Source organism: Dermacentor variabilis, chromosome 9 (genome assembly GCF_050947875.1).
Source record: "Dermacentor variabilis isolate Ectoservices chromosome 9, ASM5094787v1, whole genome shotgun sequence".
Classification (NCBI taxonomy): Eukaryota; Metazoa; Arthropoda; class Arachnida; order Ixodida; family Ixodidae; genus Dermacentor; species Dermacentor variabilis.
Window position 1 is genome coordinate 147,976,820 of NC_134576.1, and position 12,270 is coordinate 147,989,089.

At 44.5% G+C, this 12,270-nt stretch overlaps 1 protein-coding gene across 16 annotated transcripts in view; it reads left to right on the plus strand.

Moving 5' to 3' along the window:
- The window catches only part of LOC142557808 (cyclic GMP-AMP synthase-like receptor), a 221,676-nt gene that overhangs the window by 163,895 nt on the left and 45,511 nt on the right, over positions 1-12,270 (plus strand). For 14 of the 16 annotated variants that reach the window (XR_012822848.1, XR_012822850.1, XR_012822851.1 and 11 more), the window contains 3 exons: positions 2,108-2,335; positions 5,177-5,335; positions 5,547-5,684. Coding sequence is in view for 13 of the 16 variants with exons in the window: in XM_075669945.1 (XP_075526060.1) it covers positions 2,108-2,335; positions 5,177-5,335; positions 5,547-5,684 (525 nt within the window). In the remaining 3 variants the exon portion in view is untranslated. The remainder of the gene's footprint in view (positions 1-2,107; positions 2,336-5,176; positions 5,336-5,546; positions 5,685-12,270) is intronic. The other 2 variants (XM_075669946.1, XM_075669947.1) reach the window with 2 other exon arrangements.

Genomic DNA, 12,270 nt, shown 5'->3' on the forward strand with positions numbered 1-12,270 from the left:
AAACATCAATCATCAATCAATTATTCACTATATACCTCAAAGGTCCTAAGGAATAGGACATTATGCGAGGACACCATTACATTGTGTCCGCAAATTGTGTCCTCAAATTGTTCCAGAGCTCCAAGTCCAAGTTATTTATTCCAGAGCTCCTGCAATGTTTATTTCTGCATTTATTCTCTTTATTTTGCCTGTGGGCTTATGGTAGTTATCTTAAGTGCGCTAGTTACTTATAGTTTTTAAGACGAGCTTCAGATTGTAATTGTGGAAGTCGTCACATTTTGGAATGTAATTTCACTAAATTCGCATTAAGGGTGAAAATATACCCAGAAAGAAGGAAAGACAAATACTGGTTCACCATTATGCTCAGCCTAGAGCTCTTCTTACAGTGAACTTTATTCTGGCTTCATGCTCTACCCACAGGAAAATCCAGATGCATTACATTTGTGTTCTTTTTCTGTAGGCTTCTCATTACTGAAGATACTTTCTGCTAGAACATTGCCAACAAGTACAGAAGTTAATTGCTGCTGCACACTATTGTGTGGTAATAATTCAGACAGGCTGATTGCCAATTGGATCTTTGGGCACCCTGCGGCAGTGCTCACTTGCACTGCATTCAGTAACCTTCTAATAATTTCTGACCTCAGATTGCTTTTGGCAATTCCTCTCAATGCCTTTGATAGCTGTTTAGTAATACCCAACTGCCTTCATATCTTTGATAATCTCTAGATCACTTTTGATATGCCAGAGTTCACTTTTATGCTTTTGACAGCCTTCATACTTGCTGTCAAGACTGTTGCCTTACATATGGAATTCATATTACATACGACTTTACCTGGGCAACTCACATTACTAATATAGTGAACAATGCTAACCGCGCTCTTGGTTACTTAAGGCGAAACTTTTTTAAGGCTGCACACACTTTGAAATTATTGCTTTATAAAACACTAATATGCCCAAAATTAGAATACGCTGCATCAGTCTCTTAACACATTAGAATTAGTTCAGAATAACGCTGCTCGTTTTATTCTTTCGAATTATAACAGAACTGCCAGCGTAACAGCCATAAAAACTAGCCTTTCTCTTCCATCTCTAGCAGCTCGACGTAAAGTTGCCCCGTTTATCATTATTTAACAAAATTTTTCACCACACAATACTGCGTGATGTCTTAATCCATACTCCACACTACGTATCTCGTTGCATCGATCATTCTTACAAGGTTCACATCCCTTCTTGCAGCACAAATACATTCTCCCCGTCATTCGTACCTCGGACATCACCAGAGTGGAACCACCTTCCCGCAAACATTGTATCCATCAGCGATAATCTTTTGTTTCGTGATGCCTTAACCAACATTACTTGCTAGAATGCTGTTGTCCTTTTTTTGTAATAGCTTTTGTAATTGCTCATTGTATTCCTACTGAATTATTTGTCAAATTGTACTTCTATGTGGTACATGTTTCTCTTGTAAGACTTGCTGTTTGAATTTACTTGTAACCCACTCCCCTCTATAAAGCCTTCACAGGCCTTGAGGGTATAATAAATGAAATATGCTCATTCCACCTACCATGTTACAGTTTGTTGCATGACCGCTCTAGAGCTTGATTTGAAAGCAGCACTCAACATGTGCCGTGCACCTGCACACTTCATTGCGAGACAGCACGCCTCCTTGTTGCAAACTCAGCACTTTGATGGTGCCATTGATTTAGCACGATTCTTAGAAATTACAGTGCCCATGTTCAGTCTGTGCTGATGTGCCTTATTTATTATTTATCTTTTATGCTTATTATTGCCATGGACAACCTGTTACATGACCGCATAAATACTTTCTGTATAATTATATCACCTGTAAAGAATAAACTTTGCAGGCTTGAGGATGCTTGGGCAGTTTTTGGGCCTCGCCTTGTTGAAAAGATGCTCTTATTGGTTTAATGCTGTGGAAGGATGTCTACACTGCAAGTCACTAAACCCCACCTGTGAATATATGACTTGCAAGATGTTCGGTTTGGGGCTTGTGATTACATACATTTAGGACAAATGTGCAAAACTTGGGACTGTAGGTGTCCCTGTCTGAAATGCGAGCTATGTATGGTTTGGTGTGGTTTTCCAGCTGGTTGCAGAAACACCTGGTCATGTGAGCTACACTCTGACCACGGTTTGCGCAGAGCGCCTACTGGAGACCATGAAGGGGCCAGAAATGAAGTCTTTGTATGGCCTATTCAGCAAAGATTTAAAGTTTCAGCCCTTATTGTGGCAGACGTGGTTGCAGTCCGTAATGGATAAGGCCCTGGTAGCCTATAGGCAACAGCACGGAAAGGATGACTCTGAATATTTTGAGGTGCGTACTATATTTGCACGAATATAATGCAAGCTTTTTTCAGAAATTTCTCAACTTAGAAAGCGCCTCATGTTGTATTCAAATTTGTCACACCAACATAACGCATAAAAAACATTTATTTTCACCTGCCCACCATCTTCTCCATGCTCGCCGCCCTTTGCCTTGCATAAGAGCAGCTAGCTGGCAGTTGCCAATGTACATTTTTTTGTCTTTTTTCTCTTGATTGAGGATGTTGTTTGTTCCCCATCAACGTAGTTGTGGTGTATTCATTGTAGCCATGGCGATCACCGCTGCATCTGGCCAAGTGCGGGTCTCTTTCTTTAGCCCAGCTGTGCGACGCCACGCCCTGTCTTGGAGGTTATCTCCGGCGCAGGCAAAGACTGGGTGGGGAGCTGGGGTGGCTGGTGGCTGCGTTTGCGATGTCTTCGGGCGCGCACCTATAGGCCTGGAGGTTGCATAACCTTAAGTTTTGAAGATGTGTTTGCTTCCCTCGTTTTGTGCTCTTCACCATACTAGGATTGTGACTGGGTATGTTTGCAGTCATCGAGTGAAATTGCTTCACGTTTGCACATGCGGGCGTAATTAGTCAGGGAATGTTTGCTGCAATTATACAGCCGATAAAACCATGAACCTTACTTGTTGAAGTTGTGTAATACTTTACTGTCGCAATCAATGCTTTGCCTTTTGGGTGAAACTGCAACTTTTTCTTTTTTATATGCTTGATTTGACTGCACCATTAAATAAATGTTATACTGATGTGAACTGGGCTCATGAGTTTGTGTATTTTTAAGTATCGTGAGGCAAAATTATACACATGTGAGCAAAGGCACAGCTGTTCCAACACACTTCTAGACTACATTCTAGCTTTGAAAGAACAGTGCCATACTTTTGGCTATTTGTGCTTCAGCAGTCTGAAATATCTCTACAGGCTCTCAGGCACACTTGGTAGCTAAGCTTTCTTAACCACCAGGTGTGCCTGGGAGCCTGCAATTGCAGCATCAACTAGTTCATGCAATGTCGCACCAACTAGCTCAACGGTTGATGCTTTTCAAGCTTTCTTGGTAAGCGTTGCAAACAAGATCCCATTGGAAACTCTAGCAATCATTTTGTGATCAAGGACTCTGGCCATCATTTTGTATGTTGTGTGAACGTAACAAATGATTGTGCACAGATGTGTGCAGAAGAGAGCAAAGCTGCGGTGCAGGGCACACCTAGTTCTCGAAACTGCTGCACGGTGGCAGTGCATGCATCATTACGTGCTGGTGGCACACAAACTCCACCTTTGGTGTCTGTGCATTCTCCATTTTAGCAATGTATGGTTTTATCTGCTGTTTAAGATGTCATGAGAGCCAGGGCAACATAAATTGTCCTTTCTGGAAAGTGGGGAAGTGTCTGTCTTGGCAGAGTGCTGTATTTTCCCTACTGTAGGTCACATTTTTCTTCCACAAATTTCATCTGTGTGCCTTAAGCAACGGTGCGACTTATATATGCCTAAAACCATGCATGCTGGCACTACCAATATAAATTTTTTTTTTCTTGACTACAACAAGTCGTGCGCAGCAACATTCTGAAAGAAATCAGATCTTGCATTTACATTGGTGCCAGAATAGTGACAGAAGATACCTGCTAGGACTTGCCATGTAGGCAGTGCAGTTGCAGCTAGCTTTCTGATATGAATGCCTCCACCCTGATTGGAAGTCATGTGTAAGAGTTTGAAGTAATAGTTTACTTTTTATAGCAAAAAGGTTAAACCCACAGAATTGACACAATAAAACAGAAAAGGGAGTGCCACAATTTTTTTTGTATGTTGTGGCGCCAGAAGTAAACTGGTTACAAAAAGCACTAGTTCGTTACCATCATCATCAATAGTTCATCCGAGAAGTAGAGCTTTTGGCATCCAGTCGCCATTTCAATTTTCTGTGCGTGTGTTCAGATTCAAGGCAGGCACGTTTTGGTCGTTAGTGTGTTTGTCTCGATGCCGCAGAGGCAACGCCAGTGACATGCTCATGTCTCATAAATGTTATTCAGAGGCCAATGACGGTGACTCAATTGATGCTGCCAGTCGAAAGGGATAAACTTTTTGAGTGCACTGGCAGACGAGGCCATCAGTGGCTTCAAGTGAAGGGCAATAAATGCTGGTTTTCTGCACTAAGATAAGTGTTTCTTGAAGTCTTATTCTGTTAGAACTTGTGGCCCATAATATCTTTTGTTGACAGAAATTTAGTACCCTGAAATAGGTAAGTAAGGCATTTTGTGACGTGTGTACGAGCTTGCATAATCGCATTTCATCATGCTGACCGAGTTGAATTAGGAGCATCTTATACACCGGTGCAACTTATATTCCAATTTTTTCTTTGACATTCGCGGAAAGTGGGGGGTGCGACCTATAGTCCTGAAGATATGGTACTAATTCCACAAGGTGGTGCTGGCTGTTGCTTATTCTGCTTATTGCATTGAGGCTCCACCATTTGGAACCCACAGATGTACAACATCCAAAAGTGTAAGGCATGCTTCTGCGTGTTCACTATAATGACGGACGCCACCGTACTATTATGGAGGAATGAAATCTGAACAGAAAAGTGTAAAATAGAATACATCTTACGAGTAAGACTTGAGAGCATGATTTCATACTGCTACATATTTGATTTCCAAATATGATGTATGCCGCAAGGAAGTGTGGCATCAAGAATCACGGTGACATCATGTGAAGTAGCAAAAGTGAAAAAAAAAAGAACTTGTTTTCATTTTTGTTTTGCACTTAATTCATCCACTATTGACACCAGGGTGACTTCCAGGACGGTGCACATCAGTCTTACTGCTTTGTGCATGCATGTTTTTCAGCTGACAGTGCGGCAGAGTGGGCCTGCCAGGACGCTGCTTGTGCACATTTGCGACAAGAGCCAAATAGACATAGACTTGGTGCCTGTATTGGAGCACGACTTCAATTATCTTCCTGCGAATGTGCCTCGTCAAAAGTGGTTCGAGGAACTTCTCGAAGAGGTGTGCGTTTTGTCTTGTACTGACATGCATAAAGACGTACTCTGTCATTTCTGGTATGGCATATATTTTGCAGCACAGGGTGAATATAATACTGCATGAAGATAACAGCAAACTTAAGCTAACATACCCTAGTACTATTCGTAAAATTTCCCTGACTGACGCGGAACTTTTAAAGGTGCACATTCTTGTGATTCCTTGCCCTCTGTTGCAGCAGAATGACAAAAAGTGGTTCATGGTTCCAAAGCCGCCCAAAGATAATCAGAACCTCTGGCGCATTCACTTCCCAGATGCTGAGAAGAAGTTGATAAAGGACTTAGGATGCATCAAGCCAACAATCAGATTGCTAAAGGTGAGCCTGACAGAGCATTTTGGGGCTATCTTTTGTCCATCTTGTTGTTTCATCAGCACTAAATATAAGTTCCATGGTAAAAGACAAGCCTGAAGTTTGGATCTTCCAGTCTTCTGCAGAAGGTACATTGTACTGCTCCAATAGCAATGTTGCGTGCGTACAATCTGATTACACAAGGTTTGGTGAGAACACACACAACCGATAGAATCAACGATAACATTCAAGTAGGTTCCCGAATAATGCCGGCATGTCTTGAGCCGAGCAATAACGTTGGGTTGTCAGTGGGTTCGAATCGCTGTTCATTACATTTCAAGGACCAGTGCTTTTACAAAAAGCCGGGATCTGTATAGGGTCGTGTTTAGCTTCAGTACTGTGTGACATACTTTATTTACTCGCATAATTTGTACAACCGGAATTTTTGGCCAGGTTTATGGAGAAAAAACATTTACTAGAATATTTTGCGCTCCCCATCCTGCCCGAGCCAGCCCGCCAGCGTGCACTCTTGGACAGGCAGGCTTTGGATGGCCGCGCCGCATAGGCAAGTGTAGTCATGCATGAGACGTGCTTTGCATGCATAGTCCCTTCATTCTTTTCTCCAGAAGCCCCCGAACACACGAACCACCTGAGGCAGCGTGTCTCGATCGCCCCGATAACACCGTCCGCACTCCGCCCTTCCTGACACATAAACATCCCTTCTTTCTTCCTTTCCACAGGGCGTTAGGCCTGCTCCAGCGTTCATGTTCCTCCACCTTCCCTTTCTCTTCCGCCGTGAAAAAGCACACGCACAACGCACAGCGGCACAATCGGAGTCAGAATTTTCTGCATCGGAGGTGTGCCAGGGCGTATCAGAAGCAGCTTCACCGTGGTGGCACCTGAAGCCCCTCCATACACGTTTCCGCCGACCAGGTTAAGTACTGCCAACCTGCCCTCCTCCTCCACACTCCTCTCTCACTCACCGCCTTAGCTTCCGGCGTCAAGCGGAACTTACGTAGCTGCAGCTTCCTGTTCCGAGTGGAAGTGACACTATGTTTTGTAGCGTTGTTTACTTTCGCGTTGATGCAGAGGCTTTAATTGCACCAACTGCGGTTTAAACTGTAAATGCGATTCCATCCAAGAACCGTTGCCTATTGTAATCTGCTCGTGTTCGCTGCTTCACGTCAACCTGCGACGGGTTGTGCCATGAGCGGCAATGTACAGTGGAATGTAGTGCCTGGGCGCTTGGAGACCACTGCCGTTTTTCGTGCATCTGGAAAACAGCAACCGTGAACTACTACAGCGGAATACAACAGCTTGTCCCCTTTGCATTCTTCTTATAGTGACTGCCACAGCTCTGCTAAGCATGTGCAGGCGTCTCACCATTGTCTAACAGCAGTCAAAGCGGAAATTCAAAATAAAAAAATCAAATTGGAACGCTGGAACCGGAAATTTTTAAACCGGAAATGTCGGAACCGGATTTGGTGTGAGGGGAAAAGGCGGCGCACAACAAAGGTTGTCGCTACTTAAGAAAGCGGCGGTGGCGCGTGGATGGAGGGGCTTTAGTGGCACCAGCCTTGCCTCTCCTTCCTTTTTTATATCTGTGACGGAACCCATCCTTGGTTGGCCCTGGTAGTTTAGGCTAACGCTATTAGCCGGTTGTGTTTTGGTTGATCAGTAGACGATGGGCTACAGTAACCGCAGCAAAATTCAAATTCACTGCAGGGTATCTACCAACTGGGAAAACCGGGAGTTCTCAGGGATTTTGAATAGTCTGGAAATACCCAGGGAAAACTCTGGGAATTTGTGCTGGGAATGACATGACAAGAACTCTATTGAGGTCCTGAAGAGCTCACGTCCGGGGAGACCCGGGATGAGCCGATGGCTTCACCCATGACAGGACTGGCAGGCCGAAACGCACCGCAACATCATGGGTTTTCTGGATGGCCTGGAGTTGTAGATGTTCTGGACACTTGAGGGCGGATCTTCAAGAGTCCTTGGTTTGAAGTGAAAAGGCCTCTAAGTCTAGGCACAGCCAGAGCATGTGTTCAAAATTACAACATTCGTATCCACAATTGCGGCATTCCTGTGAGTTTTCCTGATCGAGTAAATGCATTAAGCGAGGAGTAGGGTGAGATCTAGTCTGTAGCATTCTGAGTGTAGAGGCCTGGGCCCTGTCAAGCTTGGATTGTGACAGCGGGAAGGTTCTACGGCTAAGTTTATAATGAGTGGTAATGTCATTATATGTATGGAGCGGGTCTTTTCCTAGATCGATGGGAATTTCTGAGGCCCAAGGTTCGGCTGCGCGGTTCATGAGGTCATGCGCAAGCCTATGAGCAGACTCATTCGGGTTAGTCCCATTCGGTCCAGTAATGTTCCTTAAGTGGCCAAGAAACCAATAAATGTGGCGATATCCCTGCTCTTCACTTCTGATTGTGGAGTCCTGATCCCAAAGGATCTTACTTGTTGTTTCCGCTACCAATACGGATGAGAAGGAGCAGATGGCCGAGCGCGAGTCCGAGTATATAAAGGCTGGCTTTTTACGACTATTAATAGCTAAAGCGATAGCAGCCTCCTCTGCCACATGAGACGTCTTGACCCTTCCAGAAGCTGCAGTAATGATTTTTCCCTCTACCTCCACCACTGTTATGGAGAATCTTTCCCCTGTGGGATACTGTGCTGCGTTGACAGAAAGTGCATCTAGCTTGTGTTGATGTAAATTTTGTAGGATTACCCTTGCTCGTGCGTTCCTCCGGCCTACATTATACACAGGATGAGTGTTACAGGGTACAGGGCCTGTTGCGAAGTGAGACCTGCTAGCTTTGCTAAGAGGTTTAGTGGGTTTGGGGCTATACCGAGGTTCAATGCCGGCCTCCTCCAGGATTTTGAGGCCAGGTTTAGTGGCAGAGAGCCAAGCGATTTGGGCTGTGCAGTGTGCTTCAATAATCTCATCAATAGTATTGTGGATTCCCATGGCCAGCAGCTTTTCCACGCTAGCAGACTGTGGCAGTCCAAAGGCACTTTTGTTCGAATGAGAGAGTCAAGCTTAGCAGTTTCAGCCCCTGTTCATTCTAAATAAGGTGCAGTGTAAGATACGTGACTTTTAAAGAATGCCTGAAAGGCCTGGATGAGATTGTCCTCCTTCAATCCTTTCCTTCGGCTAGATGGCCTAGCAATGAGTTTTGGAACACTGTTTGCCTGTCCTGTTAGATGACTCAGAGCGTCTCTATTATGCCCTTTGGAATTAATAGTTAGCCCTCAGATTTTAACAGGATCAACTCTGGGTATGCAGGTGCCCACATTAGTTTGTATCTGAATAGAAAGCGAGTTCAGTGGTGCTAATCCTTTAGTTTTGCCTCCTTGTCTCACTTTGCTGTACAGAAGTAGCTCCAACTCTGTGAGGCAGAGCGTCAACCCCATGCTAGCGAGGAAATCCTCTGTGATGTTAACAGCTTCTTGTAAGCTTTCCTCTAATATGGCTAGCGACCCTCCGGGAATCCAGATGGTGAGGTCATCCGCATAGATGACATGCCGGACATCTGGAATGCCAGCCAACCTCTCGGAGAGCTTGTTCATAGCCATATTAAAGAGCAGGGGTGACAGCACCGATCCCTGGGGTGTGCTGAGACAACCTAGAGGGAAGGGCCCTTCGGTAACCGTCCCAACTCTGATAAATGCCATGCATTCACCAAGGAAGGATTTGGTAAAGTTAAAAAATCTGTTGCCAAGATTGAGCTGGGATATCTCACCTAGGATGTGTTGGTGTCTGACCCTGTCAAAAAACTTCGCCAAGTCTAGGGACAGAACATCCATCACGTCTCTAGTGCGATTATCAAAGATTGATTTCTTCAATAGGAGCGTTGCGCCGTGTGTGGAGGGAGAAGATCAAAATCCAATCAAGTTGTGAGGAAAGAGGCAATGTTTCTCGATGTGACTTGATATGCGATTATGAACTACAGGCTCCATGACTTTGCAAAGGCATGAAGTGAGCGAGATGGGTTGGAGGTTTTCTATGCTGGTAGGTTTTCCGGACTTGGGGATGAAAACTACCTTGGCCACTCTCCATTCATCAGGGAGTTGCTCCGACTCCCAGACTTGATTGATCTCATTTGTTAAAAATCTCTATTGCCTTGTCATCCAAGTTCTTAACAAGTTTGTTTGTGATGTCATCTCGTCCTGTAGCACACTTGCTATTGAGGTTAAAGAGGACGTGACTAACCTCTGATTAGGAGAAGGCTTCATCGAGTGGCGCACTCGCCCCGGTGTATTCCGGGTATGGGACCTTCTCTGCCTCCCTGCATGCGTCACTGTCCTTCCAAGGAACTTAGGTAAGTAGGGAAAATTAGCGGTAATTTTGTTGAAAGAGAACGAAAGTTGTGCAAATGCTGGCTTGAGTAACAGGAATCGTAACGAATTGTCTTTGACACCATGTAATCGGCTGGAGGAGTTGTCGGTGTACAGTCGACGACCAATTTTCCGGACGCCCGATTTTTGGGACATGCAGGATAATTCGGATGGCTTCGAGGCACCACCACGTGCCCCGTAGTCCATGCATAAGAACGTATGAAATTTCGGACGAAAGAATCCTTTGCCATCCGATTATACGGACTGTTTGCCGTGACCGCAGGTCCGAAATGGCACTAGTCAAAACCACCGCCGCCATTTTTATTATCTCGCCTCCTCGAGCCGGCGCCCGCTGGCAGCCGTAGCGACCACCGCGGCAACTCTAGGCCTAGATACTTCTACGTTTGCTAAAAACCTCGCCAATGGCTTCGAAGGTCGAAAAGCACGAAGCGCTAAATTATGCCCGTTTTTGAAAGTAAGCTTCGCATCAATGCAGCAGTGTCACGCTGTGAAGCATACGCGAAGTATTGCGGGGAAGCTTAACAAGTGGGAAGGGGCCATTGTCATGGGACCCAGTATGTATTCCTTAATTATATGCGAGTGCACCCGCCATCTCTTGACGCAGTACGAGGATCGATATGCTTAACACGTGTACTACTAGCAGGCCTTCAGAGCTTTTTCAGATGTGCCTGTAGTGATTTGAGCCCTTAAGGGCAGTAAGAGACATGCATTCATTTTTTTGAACTGCCTGATTTTTCTGATGTTTTCGTGGCCCCTCGGGAGTCAGAAAAATTGGATTTTGACTGTACTGCTGACCAAGGGGATTCTTCAAATGGGCCGTTAGGTGAACGTGCAGTGTAAAGAGGATGAGAACAGAAAGGACAGACACAATGAGGAGTAAACGGAAAAGGAAGTGTGCCTCCGCTTCTTTTAAGCAGCTTGAGCTCAAAAAAGAGTGTTGCTGACGCCGAGATGCAGGTGTCTCTCATCCAAACCAAAATAAACTGTTTAAAGCAGTGAAAGGCAACACTGAGGTGTTGTGCGTGGGCTGAGAATATGTCAGGGCAGTTGAGGTTGACTTTCCAGCTGCTGAGAGAGAATCTCACTTGTGACAAAGTTCGGGCCTCATACCAATGAGCTTGATAGAGATAACTCATATTCGAAAATATTTTGCTTCTGTATGCCTCTATTTTTATTCGTATTTGAAAATGGTCGACTCGATTTGCAATGGGCTATACCATTTTTTCTGAAGCTCTTTGATTCGCTGTGCATTTTACTAACCCCTCCCTTCTGTTTCCTTTTTAAATAAAATAAACATAACTTCTACTATTCAAACTGGATTAAGTAATTTTTTTATTTTTAACATCTTTACTAGAGTGTGACAGCATTGGGCGACATTGTGTCAGCCCATCTTGACATAAAACAAAGTTCTGTGCCACTCAGGGAATTTTGCAAAGGTACTCTAGGAAAACCTGTAAAACTTGGGGAATTGGGGAATGTCAGCTTGGTAAACGCCCTGTCACTGTTGTAGAGCTTGCCAAACGAAAAATGAGGAACCGTGCCGCCACCAAGCACTTCAGCGTGAATGAGATTCATGTCCGGTACTGGCGAAAGCAGAAGAGTTCACTCGCAAAAGGCTGGTGACAGTGACTGTGACTACGATTCAGAGTCGGATTTCTCAGCCAGTGATTTTGACAAGACCACAAACCGAATTTGGCTGGTTAAAGTATGTGTTCTGTTAAATAACCAAGTACCCTTCACTTGTGCTATGATTCTTGATTTTCTTTTTTAATCTATATTCAGCGTTAGGACTATTTACATGTTAGTTCAGATGTGTTTGCGAAATCTCCATGTAGTTTGCGCACCTCCTTCTTGAAGGCCTAAATTCGCCAAAAAGAGTGTGCAAATTATGTGAGTAAATACAGTATTTCTAGCTAAAGGAGACAGGAAATCGCAGAAAGAGCTATGTAGCCTTGGAGGTACCAGATGTGTTTCTATTACATTGATTATTTTCTCATTTGTTTTTTATATCACCGGTTCGCAGGAATTACTGAAACAGAAAGTGTGGAAATGTTCACACGTGCACAGTAAGGGCTGGATTTTATGGTTGAAATGTCAGGTAATGATAGCCTCCAATTCTTAGGAATGAAGTTCACATTCAGTGCAACTTACACTTGTTGGGGGCCTCCAATTCTTTGAAACGAAGTTGACATTCAGTGCAACTCACACTTGTTGGGGGTATAAAATGAGTGAAAAAAGTTTGCTCCCT